This window comes from Mercenaria mercenaria, chromosome 18, assembly GCF_021730395.1.
Source record: "Mercenaria mercenaria strain notata chromosome 18, MADL_Memer_1, whole genome shotgun sequence".
In the NCBI taxonomy this organism is placed as follows: Eukaryota; Metazoa; Mollusca; class Bivalvia; order Venerida; family Veneridae; genus Mercenaria; species Mercenaria mercenaria.
In genome coordinates this window covers 40252135-40268416 of record NC_069378.1, presented here as the reverse complement: position 1 = coordinate 40268416, position 16282 = coordinate 40252135, and the positions used below count along the sequence as shown (strand labels likewise).

The window sequence follows — 16282 nt, the reverse complement described above, 5'->3', positions numbered from 1 at the left end:
GATTCTTGCAACAAATCGCTTACTACAAAAAATGAAAATAAAAAATGACAACCGGCGTTCTTTTTGCGGAAATGAAACTGAAACCATAAAGCATCTTTTTTGGGACTGTCAGTTAACGAACATTTATTGGAAAGATGTCAAAAAAGTGGATAAACCTAAAATGTCCGAATGTGAATACAAATTGGTCAATAACAGACATAATTCTAGGTAATGAAAAATTAGATAAAGCAACAATAAATCTTATTCTCTTGGCCAAATACAATATATATCATTGTAAATTTAAGTTTACAACTGTTTAAAAAAGAATTTAATGTACTTTTACAGACTGAGTTATACAATGCAAAAAAAAAAAGAAAACAAGGTATCTAAGTTTGATAGAAAATGGAGAGAATATATGGCATTGATGACAAATCAGAACTAATACTTTACTTGTTGTTTTTACAGAGGCCTGGCCCCAATTTCACGAAAAAAACTTAAGTAATTACTTAGTTAAGTCTGTTATTTTAAAATCATGCTATGGCTTAAGCTATTGTTATTTAATGTTGATTTTTTTTCTATACCAATGTATTTATAGCTAAATTAAACTATGGTTAGTAGTTTTTGTCTGCAGTACTTATTTTATTCTCGCAAATATGATATATCTATTTAAGCACGATATAACGAACTTAAGAATTTGCTTAAGTATATTTCATAATTTTATACTTAATTTTCTGTAAAATTCAAAATTGTTGTGTTTTGATCTATGAAACAGTCATGTACAGGTCTGATATAAATGAAAAAGTCAACATTGAAGACGCATAAAGGGCAAAAACAAGCATTTGAAATAACAGACTTAGCTAAGCAATTACTTAAGTTTTTTCGTGAAATTGGGGCCTGATCTGCCTGATACTGCACCCCTCCTTTTTTCTGTTTTCGATCTATTATATTATTGTGTATATTATTTTCAAGTCTTATAATTAACATCACTTCAGATTGCATGATGTTCCATATTGACACTGAGCCTTTTGTTTAAGATTTTTTCGTTCGTTTTTCATTTTATGGCTGGTGTTAATCAACTATAATCAAAGCATGAAAACCAGTAGCTTTATTAATATAAAGATTGTGTCAATCAGTATAGCGAGCATGTAAAAGATAGTCGGCAAGATAAAATCGTTACACTGCTTGTTGGTGACAGGATACGGGATATACGCTGTCGCTTGATATGGATTTCCTCGACAGCGTATATCCCGTATCCTGTCACCAACAAGCAGTGTAACTAATAATATATACAACACAGTGTGAATATGTAAGTGAAATATTGGCGCCAAACTACAATAGCAGTGATCATTACCCAATAGTTTTCACGAGCTCGATGAAACACACTAATGAAAATCAAGATAGTCACAAAACAATAACGAACAGGTCTTCCAAAAATTTTGATGAAGCCAGTTTTCGGGACGACTTATCAACTGCACAATTTCACTTAAAGGCAAAGAAAATCGCCTATATAAGTGAGCCTGTGTCTGGTCCACTCTGATAAGGGTCCATAAAATCCCCGTAGACTTGACATGTAGCCTAATTATTGTCAGAGAATCATAAATTTTATTGCCTACAGATAAATTGGTTATTTCCTGTGTTTTGCATTTTATTGATTGAAGTGCTGGTTTTTTGTTTTTGTTTTTTTTGGGGTTTTTTTTTTCAGAATGTACACAAAATCATTTTAATTGATAATATATTAATTTTGATTGCTCAGTCATGTTGAATAATTTCCTGGCCAATTAAATTATAACTCTTATAGCAAAGCAATTCTCACTCCTCAACAATAAAATAATTATTTAAAACTTAATATTTATTTAAAGAGAAATTACAAGTTTGTTTATTCAATGATTATGATCTTTTTATCAAAAGTAACAAAATAAAAACAGAAAAAAAGATAATTGTTGGATTTTATTAGAAATTATTTAAAGAAGCGTTCAGTTGCATTTTTAATAGATAAAAAAGGAATATGAACAGAAGGATTTTATATATTAAAATGCATAACTCCCCTTGAGTTGTCTAAATAATGTTTCTTTTATGTATAATAAATCTAGCAATAAAGATATATCATTGTTCAAAATACACATAATTTATTATTTCTAAAAGCTATGTGCCTGAATGCATTTTTTATATTTTTGATAAAAAAACAGCAATGATGAGATGTAATTGTTAGAAAACTTGATTTATTAAAAATATGATAAAAACACTGTTGTATCTTATCACTTTGTTTATTTAGCCCTAATTCAATCAAGCTTTCTAAACTCGTTATAAAGGTGAGAACTGATTTGCTATAAAGGTGAGAAATATCACCTGCAATTTATTTACTGCACAGTAGCTATACAGTAGCTTATTATGATAAACAGAAGCAAGTCTATCAATCGTCCAGTCTTGTATATTGGCTCTTACCGCCAATATGCAGACTATAGGCCACATACCTTGCATACCAGAATCAGTGTCTTTAATATAAAAACATTCTCAGACCCAAATAAATCACTACATTTTCTTTATTTTATTTTAAACAACATCCTGATAAAACATGCACCTATGAAAACAGAAAGGGTATAACGCGACTTACAACCTTCGTGGTTTACAGAAGAAATTAGACAAGCAATTATTCTTTATTTTATTTTAAACAACATCCTGAAAAAACATGCACCTATGAAATCGAAAAGAGTAAAACGCGTCATACAACCTTCGTGATTTACAGAAGATATCAAAAAAAGCAATTATTCAACGAGATAAGCTACATAAGGATAAAAAAGATTTTGCGAAACAAAATTTCATCCATGATAAAGAAAAGTAAAAAGAATGTATTATAACATTGCAATAAAAGATAACAAAAATCCAAGCTATTTGCGAAAAAAAAAATATTATTAAGAAATATATCAAATAACAATAATAGAAAATGGCACATTATTGCCATCAAAACTGGTTACCAATGAAGAAATAATCGATGAGCCTTCAAATATATTGAATACACTGAACAATCATTTCATTAATGTATCAAATATCGTTAAAAAGACAGAATTTGTAACAAGCAATGTTTTAACTTTGGAAAAGTATCTCGACAACAAATTGAAATTTAACATATTTAATATTGAACCAGTAACGGCATATGAAGTTTTAAAAAGTATAGACAAATTAGATACAAATAAATCAACGGGATAACACGGCATTGGTCCTAATATACTTAAATATTGTGGTGACTATATCACGTCTGCAATTGCATTTTTGATAAACAAGAGTATCGACACATGTACGTTCCCAGATTCTTTAAAAGAGGCTTTTGTTATTCCAGTATTTAAAGAAGGAAACAAAGAAGATCCAAACAATTATCGCCCTATCTCAATCTTTGTCAATTTTACTGACAATATCTAAAATATTTGAAAGACATATAGCGATTCAAATACAACCTTTTTCAAAAAATCTAACATCATACACGGAACTCAGTCAGGATTTAGACCCAATCATTCATGCCATACAGCTCTTACGCGATAAATAGATGCCTGGTTAAAAGACGTAGATTCTGGAAAATATGTAGGTGCTGTATTTCTTGATTTAAGGAAAGCATCTTGTTGATCACACTATTTTACTATATAAACTATGATTGTATAAATTTACAGACAGTACAATTAAATTATTCCAGTCGTATCTATCTAACAGGAAACAGTTGATCAAAGTTGGTAACTTCAGATCCGAACAAATGACGGTTACTTCCGGCGTTCCACAGGGATCAATTCTAGGTCCCCTGTTATTTTTACTTTATATCAGTGACATAGCATTATCAACAAATGAAGGTAATATTGATCTATACGCTGACGACTCGAAAATATATGAATCTTATTATGATATGAAAATGGTTTAAATTAAACTCCAAGAGTTTTTCAAACAACATGTTGCAACATCTATCAAAAACAAAATGTATGCTAATATGTACAAAATACAAGCAACCCAACTGCAGCAATTTGAACTTAACTATTGGTGGATCTATCATAGAAAATGTAAAAGTTAAAATAGTTTTAGGAATTTTTATCGACAATACACTCTCGTGGGGTATACAAATAGATAAAGTATGTTTAACAGTTAACTCAAAAATGCACACTTGAAGAGGATTGTTTATTTTTTAACAGAGCTAGGGTATGAAAAAATTCTACTATGCATATATTTTGTCTGATTACTGCTGTACAGTTTGGTATACAGGCAGTAAAGGTTCATTATATAAAAATTTTGCACTTCAAGGAAGAGTTGCTAGAATTGTTTTGAATAAAGAACTGCAGACAAGTAAAAATCTGAAATGTTAAAAGAACTCGGATGGATGAAATTTTCTGAACGATGCAAATACAGAACTGGAGTAATGATATATAAAACTACAAAACAATCTTGTTCCATCGTACATATCTGATATTTTAACATTTTCCAGCAATGAAATTTATGGCCTTAGATCAGTTATACATAATGACATTTAATACCTAAATTTCGCACAAATTATATGAAAAGGTCACTTCTTTCAAAAACAAATATAAAAAATATCTATTAGGATCTGAATAAGCTGCAATTTTTTTTCTGCCATTGCTACTTATTTATTTTCTTTTGTGTGAGTGAATGTTTATCTGGATGATTTGACTTTTTTTTTTCTTTTCTTATGATTGATATACAAGTATACATAATTTTTTTAATTAAATGGAGTGTTTGACAAGAGTGAATGTTGTATTTAAATGTTTATCACTTAAATTCTGTCTTTTTATTATAACTAGATAATCCGTTTTTATATATTTTTTGTGTGTTGAACTGTTGTATTAATTTGACAGAAGGCCACATTGAAAACTAAGATGTTTAAAATGTTCTAACACTGTTATATATCTTTATGTGTTACTTTCTTTAAATAAAGTTATTATTATTATTATTATTATTATTATTATTATTATTATTATTATTATTATATACTCAGACCAAAGTAAGACTTTAGGTAACACAGTATTATAAAACACATTTCACTGTCTACGTATAAAATAATGACACATGTCTATAACCTAAATAGAGCAGTGCGTTCCATTGCATTTTTTAAATGATAATGTAATTTAGAAAAGAGTGCATTTTTGATAAATTTTATTGGTATTTGCTTATCCACTATATACACTAATACATTTCTGTTAGTTTACATAGTATGCAGAAACAAGTTTACAGCTATACACTAATTGAACAAAGTGCTGTGCATTTTTGTAACATATATTCATGAAAATACATCAACAAATTAAATGATTTCAAGCATTAATGCTAAAAAATTATTAGGTTTTATTTTGTTTCCTATTCATAATCTTTCTTTTTTTTCAAAATGAACAACAATATCATATTCTAAAGATATTTCAATATAACTTAAAATAGTTAAAGCTAATGTATAACTACTTTTGACAATGTGAAGCTATACTCAGACTGCATGTACAGAACTATTTCTTTTAAAACAAAATATTTGTGAAATGAAATTGCAGTTTTAATATAATTTATTTTTTCAAAAGATTAGAAAATTAAATGCTGTTTTTATTAGGTAGTGAGTGCAATTACAAAGCAAAGATATTAAATGATTTTGTGCATTCTAGTGTGTTATGTTCAAAATATTAGAGAACATCCACCTAAAAAGCGTAAGTCAGGCTGTAAAAAGCTGTGAAATAAAGGATTTAAGCTGTAATTTTTATCATACTAAATACAATTTAACTTGAATTATACTGAAATTTTATTTATTAAAAATATATTCTGCCCAATTAGTTACTAGACCGTACCTACAGTTAACCGTCCATTTTAAACTTAAACGGCAAGTGCTTTGCTTTTTGATGAAGACTTCAAATGAACAATGGCGGATCAAGATCATTTTACTTGCATGAGTTATCATTCAAATTAAAAAGAGCCGAATTGAAAATTTAAAATAGTCCTTAAAATCACATCATATTTGTATGATACTATAACTTTCGTTGAAAATAACAGAAACTCAGTTTCTTTTGATCGAAAAAAAACCATAACATTTTATCCTCCCAGAAGTGGAAGCATACACTCCGTCCAAGTGTGTCCGTCTGTCCCGCAATTCTTATCCGGAGTTCTTCTTAGCAACCCTGGTTGAAATTTAGCGGGACTTCATATGAATCTTTACTATCAAGTGGAGATGCGCATGTTGTCAACATGTTCCGGTCGGATGACTCTTTGATGGCCCTTTGATTTTTTAACATTAGTGTACTATAGTGCCTTGTCTTGTCCGGAGTATTCCTCAGCAACCACTGGCACTTCATAGGATGCTTTACTCCTAGGAGGAGATGCGCATATTGTCCTCATGTTTCGGGCGAATGATATTGCACTGAGTTATTGCCCTTTGATTATTCAACATTAGTAAAAGGGGAGGCACAAAACTTGTTCACACTTCTTCACAATTACTTGCTGGAATTCTAAGAAACTTCTTCAGAAGCTTCATTACTAGGACAATCTTTGTCACCGGATATGAATTCCTCTTCTTTTAATATGCAACAATCGTATTTCGGGGAGCATCCATCGATTTTACTCATAATTCTTGCAATACAACATTACTTAGATATTTAACTTGGGTATACCGATATGTAAAAGTTTAAACTACCTCTATTTTCATATAAAACTAAGTTAAAGCTATAGCTGACGCTCAGCAGAAACTGCATGTAAAATATAGCTGAAAGTATTTATCAATAAGTTTTCAAACCATAACGTTAGTTTCAACGGGTTTCTAACGCGCTGATACATCTACATTCATTTTAAAAACTATTATTTGACTTTTGAAAGCATTAACCCTTGATTATTTTGAATGTTTAATTTGGATCAATTCGAGATGGGAAGGTCTACTTTCATTCCATTTACTGGGATATATGGGCATGTTACAAATGAATGCCAGGATTTTATAATCAAAGTTGCATAATCATAATCAGATTTGCAATAGTTTTTGTTCTCGGGGCGGGTCATTTCTAAAGTCTGTAATTCTGTTTTCCTTTATTTTCTAACCCAAATTTTCAAGAGATATTACCATTATAAGTATATTACAGGTGTTGTGTTAGAAAGATCAGTGAGTTTTCTTTGGTATCTTAGTAATTTTATGAAAGGTATTATGAACTGTTAGAACCAAGTTAGAAATGCCGCTCAATATAAATTAATCATGTTTTTGTAGAATCAGATTTATCTCTTCACTGTAAAACTACATAAAAATGTACTATTTATGTGATGGTAAATATATTATGAATATGTAGTGCCTTTAAAGAACTGGAGGTAAGATAATTCGCTTTACAGATGACACAGACTAGTGATTGCAGCTGCCTACATACACAGTTATAATGCCGACTCCAGCATATATCATTATATTCGCAACATTTATAAGTGGCTTCAGTAGGCGTATTGTTTCTCTCAGTCTTTAACTATACAAACAGAAAAGCATATAAAAAGCAGTTCTGCAGGTTTTTTTATGTATAAGATAAAATTATGTTTTGTCGTGTTACGTACTGTAGTATATGTATATTTTTTTAGAAGTATATGTCTTGCAACTTAGAGGTAAGGATTTAGAATAAAATTACAAACGATGGAAGAATATGTTGCTGCGAATGTTTAAACCTACATGATAATTAATGAAATAAACTATTTAAAAATATTTTAAAATTTAAAATAGCACGAAGATTGTTATCAATATTCACTTAAATAATTGTCTGTTTGTTTAACATTTCAGAAGTTGGTAAAAAAGGAAATATTATGGAAACAGGTAGAATTCGTGCATCATTTATTTCTTCAACATTGGCAGTCATGTTGATTTTGGTACTCCAAACATACTTCAGGGATCGTCTTCTATTTGGAACATCAGTCGTGTTAACGTCGCAATATTCCGTGCACGTGCGTGGACATTCTCAAACAGCGGTAATTAATGACATGGAACATTCAGGAAATGAAACTGTAACAAGTATTGTAAAAAAGTCTATAAATGAATTCAATAGTCAAATATCGAAGTATAATGCAAGCGCCAATGCTTCTCATGCAAAAGAACTTCACTATATACCTAAGCAAAGAAAGCTGCGAATAGCGCTTTACCATGTGCATCATGGAATGATAAAGGGTCACATGAGAAGTTTAAATATGTCAAATTGTTTCCATTATCAAAACTGTGAAGTTGTATATATCACAGCTTTCACTTCAGAAATACTAGATGCAGACGCTGTACTTATTCAAGGAAACAATGTACCAGGACAGCTCCCGAAACATAGAGATGTAGACCAAGTTTTCTTATTTGTAACCATAGAATCGCCGGTATATCTGCGTTACACTAACGTTGGTAACAAAAGATTCCATAATTATTTTAACTGGACCATGACTTATAGAATGGACTCTGATATTCCATACGTTTATGGTTCTGTTATTCCAAATAAAACAAACAAAGAAAATGTCATTCAGAGTATAGAAATTAACAATAATTTCAGAAATATAGATATCAATACGTCTTTCGGCGAGACGGTATTCAGTAATTATACCGGCGGCGTTAATAAGAACTATAGTGATATATTCCGCCAGAAGACAGAAACTGCACTTTGGTTTGTAAGCCATTGTAGCACATCGAGCAAACGTGAGGTGTATGCCAGTGAATTAGCTAAGTACACAAATGTTACTAAACTCGGAAGGTGTAACATGAACAGGTCGTCTTCATGTCCACAACGGAGCAATTGTGACACTGTTTTGGCTAAGAAATACAAATTCTACTTAGCATTCGAAAATTCCTTATGCATTGACTACATAACGGAAAAAGCCTTTCTATGGTTCACAAGAGATATTGTTATTGTTGTTCGAGGTGCTATTCATTATGAAAAATATCTTCCTAAAGGCACATTTATAGATACACATGCATTTAAATCAGCAAAAGAACTTGCACAACATCTGAACAAAGTGGGTGCAAACGAAGAAGAGTATACTAAAATTCTAAAGCTGAAGGATCATTATACTGTCATAAAAGAACGAGAACACGCTCAAATATCGTATTGTAACTTGTGTTATAAATTAAACAATCTCAAAAATTATCGAAAATCCATCGAAAATGTGGATGATTGGTGGACTAAAAATGCGTGTGACATAAGATAACCATATCAAAGTTTGTACTTACTTTTGGCAAAACCTCAATCCGACATATACTAAAGTCTGTTATTATACCAGCGCTCAAACACTGCATTGAGTCACAGCTATTTCTAATCCCGTACCGTACCCGTACCGTACATTCGTAAACTATAGGTTTTGTTAAAAAAGGGCGGAAACTTTCATCGTTCTATGCCATCAAAATGCTTCAGAAACACCTTGATATCCGCTTATTAAGAAATCTGCCGTTTGATAATTTTATATATATATTTCTAAGTCATTTGCTCAAACACTAAAAGAGTATTTCGTACCAACCTGCGTTGTATAAATGCCCGCCACACCCCACCTCGTTGTAATTTGATTTAAGCGAAATCTAATATGGTGACCTATCAATTTTCTTTTTGTTTTAGATTAGGTAGGCATAACCATAAGTATGTGCAGAGTTTGATTAAATTCTATTATGTGAAACTTGATAAAATAGCAGAAGTACCAACTTAAAACTGACAAAAATATGCAAAAATAGCCCTTGGGTCTGCTGAACAAGTATTCCTTTCTTTACAAAATCATGTTCTTTTGATTTCTCTGACTATGTTTCAAAATGATATATTGTTTTTTGTTATAAAACTGCTTAGATAATCAAATTTATGCAGATTATTGTACTTTACTGAAATATATTTTAGGATTACAGAAATTTTGAAAAATGTTTAAAATAGCACCATATCTAGGGGCGAATTAAATTGAAACAAAGCTGGTGAGCTAGTATTTTTATTTCATTTTTCAATACATCATAACATGATCTTTTCATACAAAACATTTCATCAAAATCTATTATTGAGAAAAAAATTACGAAACTGTAGCGAGCGTCCTTAAGTGTATTGATGTATTTCATCATCAGAAGGTGATCAGAAATAGACATTTAAAGCAAAAGCAATTAGGAACAATTTAGAGATCAAATAGATCTACATGTATCCAACATACGTGCAGTAAACATTTGCATTTATTAAATGGTTTTCAGTAAACTATTGAAATATTAGGGTAAAATATATCTGGTAATTTCAGAGTGACAAATATCAAAAATATTTTTCACTGTGAAGAAACTATAAAATGGATTTATCAATACATGAAATAAAAAGATTTTTAACCAGTTGAAAGCTTTTCTTTCTATCACGTGACGATACATTAGAAGCCAGTATTGTAGTGTGTGATTTAGAATGTATTCACGGTTTTCACGTATATATAACAACATCCGAAATATAGTGTCCGAAAACGCCATATTTTTTTTCATACTGGACTAGGGTCCAAAATATTCATATTTTTCATATTGGACGGAACAACTCTTCTGATTCCTTAATGCAAAGAGTCGTTCGGGATTACTTAACTTGCATAATGCATTTTCGTCTGTTGACACCAGTAAAACTTTAAATAAATCTGCGATAACTTTCTTACAGCGTGAGCACTCAGTTTTTTAGTTAGAACATTTCCTATCCGATTATCATGGTTTCGGTTAAAAATTGATAAAAAATTGTTTTTGATTTTTTGGCCCTGTTAATAAAAGCATGATAACGCAAAGATCTAACATCAACATACATGTTATGAGAGAAGTTTGTTGTAGAGTACTTGGAAATGTTTCCAGTCGTCATTTGAAATGTTTAAATATTTGTTTTTCTCTTATTTCTTTTCTGTTATGGTACAATAGTATGACGTTGTTTAACAGTGTTAAATACGTATACAATACTGAATTCAGTCGGGCTCGTATACAGCAGTAATACGGTAAAACAGATTTAGAGCGCAACTTCTATAGCTCGTACATCTGGATAAAAAGTTAAACTTTCATAATATAAAGATTAATATTCCGTAAAGGATAATTTTTAAAGAAACACATGTACATATAGTTGGAAAAAATTGTATTTTGAAATTCATCTTTTTCAACGAACGTTGGTTTTTTTTTTTTTCAAAAGTTTCGATTTATCTAAAATCTTGTAAGGTAAACATCAAACTAAACGTAATAAAAGATAATAATGATGGTAATAAGATAATAGATCCTTAACTGCTTCTACACAATTGATCACATAATATTTTACGAAATATTGCAGTATTAACTTGGCTCGAACACAAATGACAATTGTGTATATGTCATCCTGACAGGTTTTTAATTAGACTGGTGTAGAAGTTTAAAAATTGTATGGATCATTATTATTATTATTATTATTATTTACCAGATTTTTATAGCGCTCTTTTCATCTATAAAATAAACGTTCAAAAGCGCTGTACAAACTACATATCACAGAATGATATGGACATACAATACAACACAAAAAAAGTATATCAACAATAAAAGGTATTTAGCCTGAATCAGGTTTTACGCTACATTTAATTGTACTAGATATTGTAAAGAACAATAGACAATAGGAAATAATTCCCATAGCAAAGCTTGTTTTTCATGATACTTTATTAAGGTGACTTCCGAGCCTTAAGTAAGTTACATTGTTTGAGAATTTCATAATGGGACCCTGTTGGAATATTTTAGGATTTCTGTAGTGAAACAAAAGGTATTAAATTTTATTATTAATGTTTAATTATCAATCAATCAATTAAGTATCATCAATGTGGATTTTATGTTAATGTTGTTAACCTAGCTGCGCGAATGTTAGCCCTGCAGCAATGTACATCTAAAGATATTTCTGACATTCTCTAAGCATTCTCCACGTGAAAATAAAGTTTGTCAAATAACAGCAACGCGAACGCAGCAAAATACGACATCAGAGTAAAAGGTGTGTTCAAAGTACACTAGTTAGAATTCCACTAACACATCATTTAAAATTAAATCAAAACTAGTTACATGTATGTAGATCATTGTTGCATGCATTTTCGTTTCTACATCCATGGTGAAACTGAAAATTGTAAAAAGATCGTTTATAAACAAAGAACGCAACTATACAAAGCAAAAGCATCAAATCTCTTCATGAGAGTTACTGAAATGTGCAATCCACATTTCTTCGCATTGAACCGGCTTAAACAGAATTATATACTGTGAGAACATGGATAAAATCTATGATCTGAAAAGACCAGTAAATAAAGACGATCGAACATAGTGACTGATTCTGCCATCTCTTTCGGGGGTGTTGGTGCGTTTGCAGAGTGCCAACACGCTAGAATGACACTTAAGCGCGCAAATACACACTAACGAGTGTTGTTCCAAGTCAAGAACTGTCGTATTAAGTATGTTATACCCTGTCATATGAATTCGAAAATTGAGGGTTTTGCTGCACTCAAGAGGTAGCCACAAATGATAAGTATGGTTTGAACGGAAATATTATTGCTATCAGAATATGTACATGCAAAGTGCTACTTTTTTCACTCGGTCGATATGCAATATGATAAAATTGTGTGTGTGTGGTTTTTTTCCGTTTGATTGAATATGTAAAGTTTATCTGGTACCATCCTTGTAATACGTTACCCATGTTCTTTCGATAGAAAAATAGATGTAACTGTGAAACAAACTTTTGTCTCAGAGAATAAAATGAAGATAAAATTTTCAATCAAATGTCATATTACAAAGTTTGCAATAAAATTCTCGAAACTAAAAGCGGTTTTCGAGACTCTTTGATGTAATGTGATTGTAACTTACGTTACATTATTACGTTTCTTTTCAGAGACAGTTCAGGACTTTTATGGTAAATATTTCGAGAAAGCTCATTATGTTTAATTTTACTTTTAAAGAATATAATGGCGTCCTCGCGGTATAAATATTTAATACCTTGGCATGACAATATAAAATCAGTTTATCAAAAAGAAATGTTTTCCTGATAAAGTAAAAATATTTATCAAATATTATAATAAATCATATCTGATATTTATTACCTAAATCTAGAAGAAGTACTAACATCCGTATGTATTATTTTAAATTACTTCATGTATTTATTTATATTTACTTCCTATGTATATTTGCTCTCAGACTGGACACAGTATTGTTCATGCACATAAATATTCGGATCGCTAAAAAACTCCCCTACAGGCTTATTTGTCATGGCGACGGAATCATCGATGAATCTTTCGTCGTTGACAAATATAAATATGTAAAAATAATCTAGTAAAATTGCCAGTTTTATCTATTAATGTGTATGTAAAAGGATGTTAAAATGAACATAACTGTGGGAATTTATGATTCCCGGGCGATTACCGAAATAACTGAAATATAAAAAGAACTCACATGATCAACAATTAGGTAAAATTTGCCGTCTTATCGGTAAAATTATCTCCCTTGAAATCACCTGGCTATGCGATATCGATTTTTATCTGGTTGATATTTTCCAATAGAAACAAAGAAGGAAAAAAAGTTTGAACAAATATTGTTTCTATTAGAATGAACACACAATATTTATTATCCTATTAAAGTGTTCGTCATTCTTTTCTCTTTACAAAGATATAAAAATTATTTATCTAAAATGAAGAATTAATGCTTTCCTTGGCGATTAAAAAACATCGCTATCAGTCTCTGTTTACGGCATATAGTTACTGAAGAAATAAGCAAAAATCTGTGATACGTATCTTATTCTTTCCCCTGTAGCCACTTTATTCATAATTTGAGAGTATTTATTATCCTACTGAAGTATTCTACAGACAATAAATTTTTTATATATGTTTTTATTTTGAAATTATTTTAATGTCTTCTTGCTTCCCTAGACGTTTAAAAGTTGGTGATTTTTGTATTATTTCTCCGTGGTATTTACGTGTTTACGAATGCGTGCGGAAACGCACGAACTCGCCCGAAGTTTAGCTGCCGATGATACAGAAAGAGCTGATTGTTACAACAGAGTATTATTTTCAATTGGTAATTCTTACTGCATGCATCAATATAAAAGAAAGAAAGGTAGAGAGAGAGAGAGAGAAAAAGAGAGAGAGAGAGAGAGAGGAGAGAGAGAAGAAGAAGAAGAAGGGAAAGTCAAAACAATTTCATGAGTTAAATTTACACAATTAGAAAAGAAGCTAAAGTATATAAATGGTCTATATTTTACTGTTTGCCAACACATTTAGAAAAGAAGCTTGAGTATGTAAATTATCTATAATTTCAAATGATTTTTTCTTTAATCTGGTTTAACGACTAAGATATTGTGCAAATGGAGCGGTATGTGATCAATTAACAAGGTGTGCAACTTGGAAAATACGTTTTATTATTGCAGATAATTATAGAAGTGATAATAACAGTGCGGGAATAATTTCAGTTATATTAAGAACAGAACAGAACAGAATTTTATTTAAGACTTGTACATGGTACATCGTCATGCATAATAAACAACATATTTTGATAATACAATGACACGTTAACATGATCTTTCAAACATATGATAATTATGAATAATATAATAATTAAACAACAAAAAGTAATGTTTAATGATGGAGGATGAACAGTTATAATATAACATTCATAATATATTTATAATAATTCTATCAACAAGTAGGCTTAAATGTGTTGTTAAAGTTGCTAATAGAAGACGCATATGTTAATATTAATTGTTAGCATTCATAATCATATTTCTAGTTTTAACAGATTCTTTAATATACTTTGCAAGATTTAATAGTATACTCTTTTTATTTGTAGTAATAAGTTCAATGAATTTGTACATCGATGGTCTATTATAATAATACTTCTTAATGTATTTTCTTCTAATATCTATATAACATGGGCATATTAAAATGAAATGATATTCATCTTCAATATCTATAGTGTTACAACATAAACAGTATCGTTCATTACGTGGTATTCTATTTTGTCCGTATCGACCAGTTTGAATTCTAAGAGTATGTGCAGATATTCTTATTCTTGTAACAAAAAATCTATAACTTTTAGGTAATAAATCTAAGTAACATCTATATGTGAGAGTTGTTATACAATTTTTATAAAGATCTAACACGGCACTATTTTCAACAGATGCAAACCACTCTTGCATGTAATTATCAATAAGTCTTTGTTTAAAAATCTTTGGAAACATTTTACAATCTATCAAACTAGTATTATTGAAATATTCAGAAAAGCCATACATATCTAATACGTTTTTAACATTCGATACCCAGTTCTTTTTACCTATATTACAATCAGATACACCTAGTTCATAGACTTTCCTTAATATAATATTATCAGTATTTATTAATTTGCACCAATATTTTATTATTCTCACATATCTATCAATATATAGAGGGTGCCTACCTAACTCACCATAAACACTTGCATTACAAGTGCTACTTCTAACATTTAAGATTCTTTTACAAAATTTAATATGTACACGCTCAATATCTTTTGACTTATTGTGGCCCCATACTTCAGAACAGTATGACAAAATAGAGCCTACAAAAGAATCAAACAACTGACATAATAACTTTGGTTTAAAATCAAAATCTTTACAGTTATACAATAAAACGTTTAAAGCCTTTAATGCTTTACCAATCAAATGTTCTTGGTTTAACACAAAACTCCCTGTATAGTTAAAAACTGTACCAAGATAATTAAAATAATCTACAACTTCTATCGGTTGGTTATTGTAAAACCATCTTTCTCTAGCGAAAGTAATTCCCCTTTTCCTAAATACAACAATTTTAGTTTTCATAACATTAACTTCTAATCCCCATTGTATACAATATGTGTGTAATAAATCAAGACTATTCTGCAGATCTTCCGGAGTTTTACCCATAATTGCCATATCATCGGCAAAAAGTAATAGAATTAATACAATGTCGTCAATCAATAAACCAGAACTAAAATTGCCTTGTAAGTACAATTCAAGGTCTTCTACGAAGAGAGAAAAGAGTATAGGCGAAATTACCTCCCCTTGACGTAAGCCTATTGCATACTGGAAAAAATCAGAATATGAATTACAGCATCTTACGCATGATTTTACTTTATCATACATATCCTTTATAATGCGCAGAATTTTTCCTTGAATGCCACACTTGTACATTTTCAACCATAGTGAATTTCTACAAATACTATCAAAACAGGATTTTAAATCAATAAATCCTACATATAAGCGTTTGTTATTATTTAGGTAATGTTGTATAACAGAGTGCAGAATAAATACAGCATCAACAGTAGACTTTCCTTTTCTAAAACCGAATTGGCAATCAGAAATTACTGAATAATTGTTACAAAATGTTTCAATTCTATTAT

General features: G+C 30.2%; 2 protein-coding genes across 2 annotated transcripts in view; both read left to right on the top strand.

The window, feature by feature from the left end:
- Window positions 1-7692: 7692 nt before the first annotated feature.
- Window positions 7693-9872, top strand: LOC128550716 (alpha-(1,3)-fucosyltransferase fut-5-like). Its single transcript, XM_053530314.1, has one exon. The coding sequence runs from the start codon at window positions 7759-7761 to the stop codon at window positions 9127-9129; it is 1371 nt and encodes a 456-aa protein (XP_053386289.1). The 5' UTR covers window positions 7693-7758; the 3' UTR covers window positions 9130-9872.
- Window positions 9873-11130: 1258 nt separating this feature from the next.
- Window positions 11131-16282, top strand: part of LOC128550715 (uncharacterized) — a 33410-nt gene continuing 28258 nt past the window's right edge. The window contains exon 1 of the mRNA XM_053530312.1: window positions 11131-11669. The gene's annotated coding sequence lies outside the window, so the exon portion shown is untranslated. The remainder of the gene's footprint in view (window positions 11670-16282) is intronic.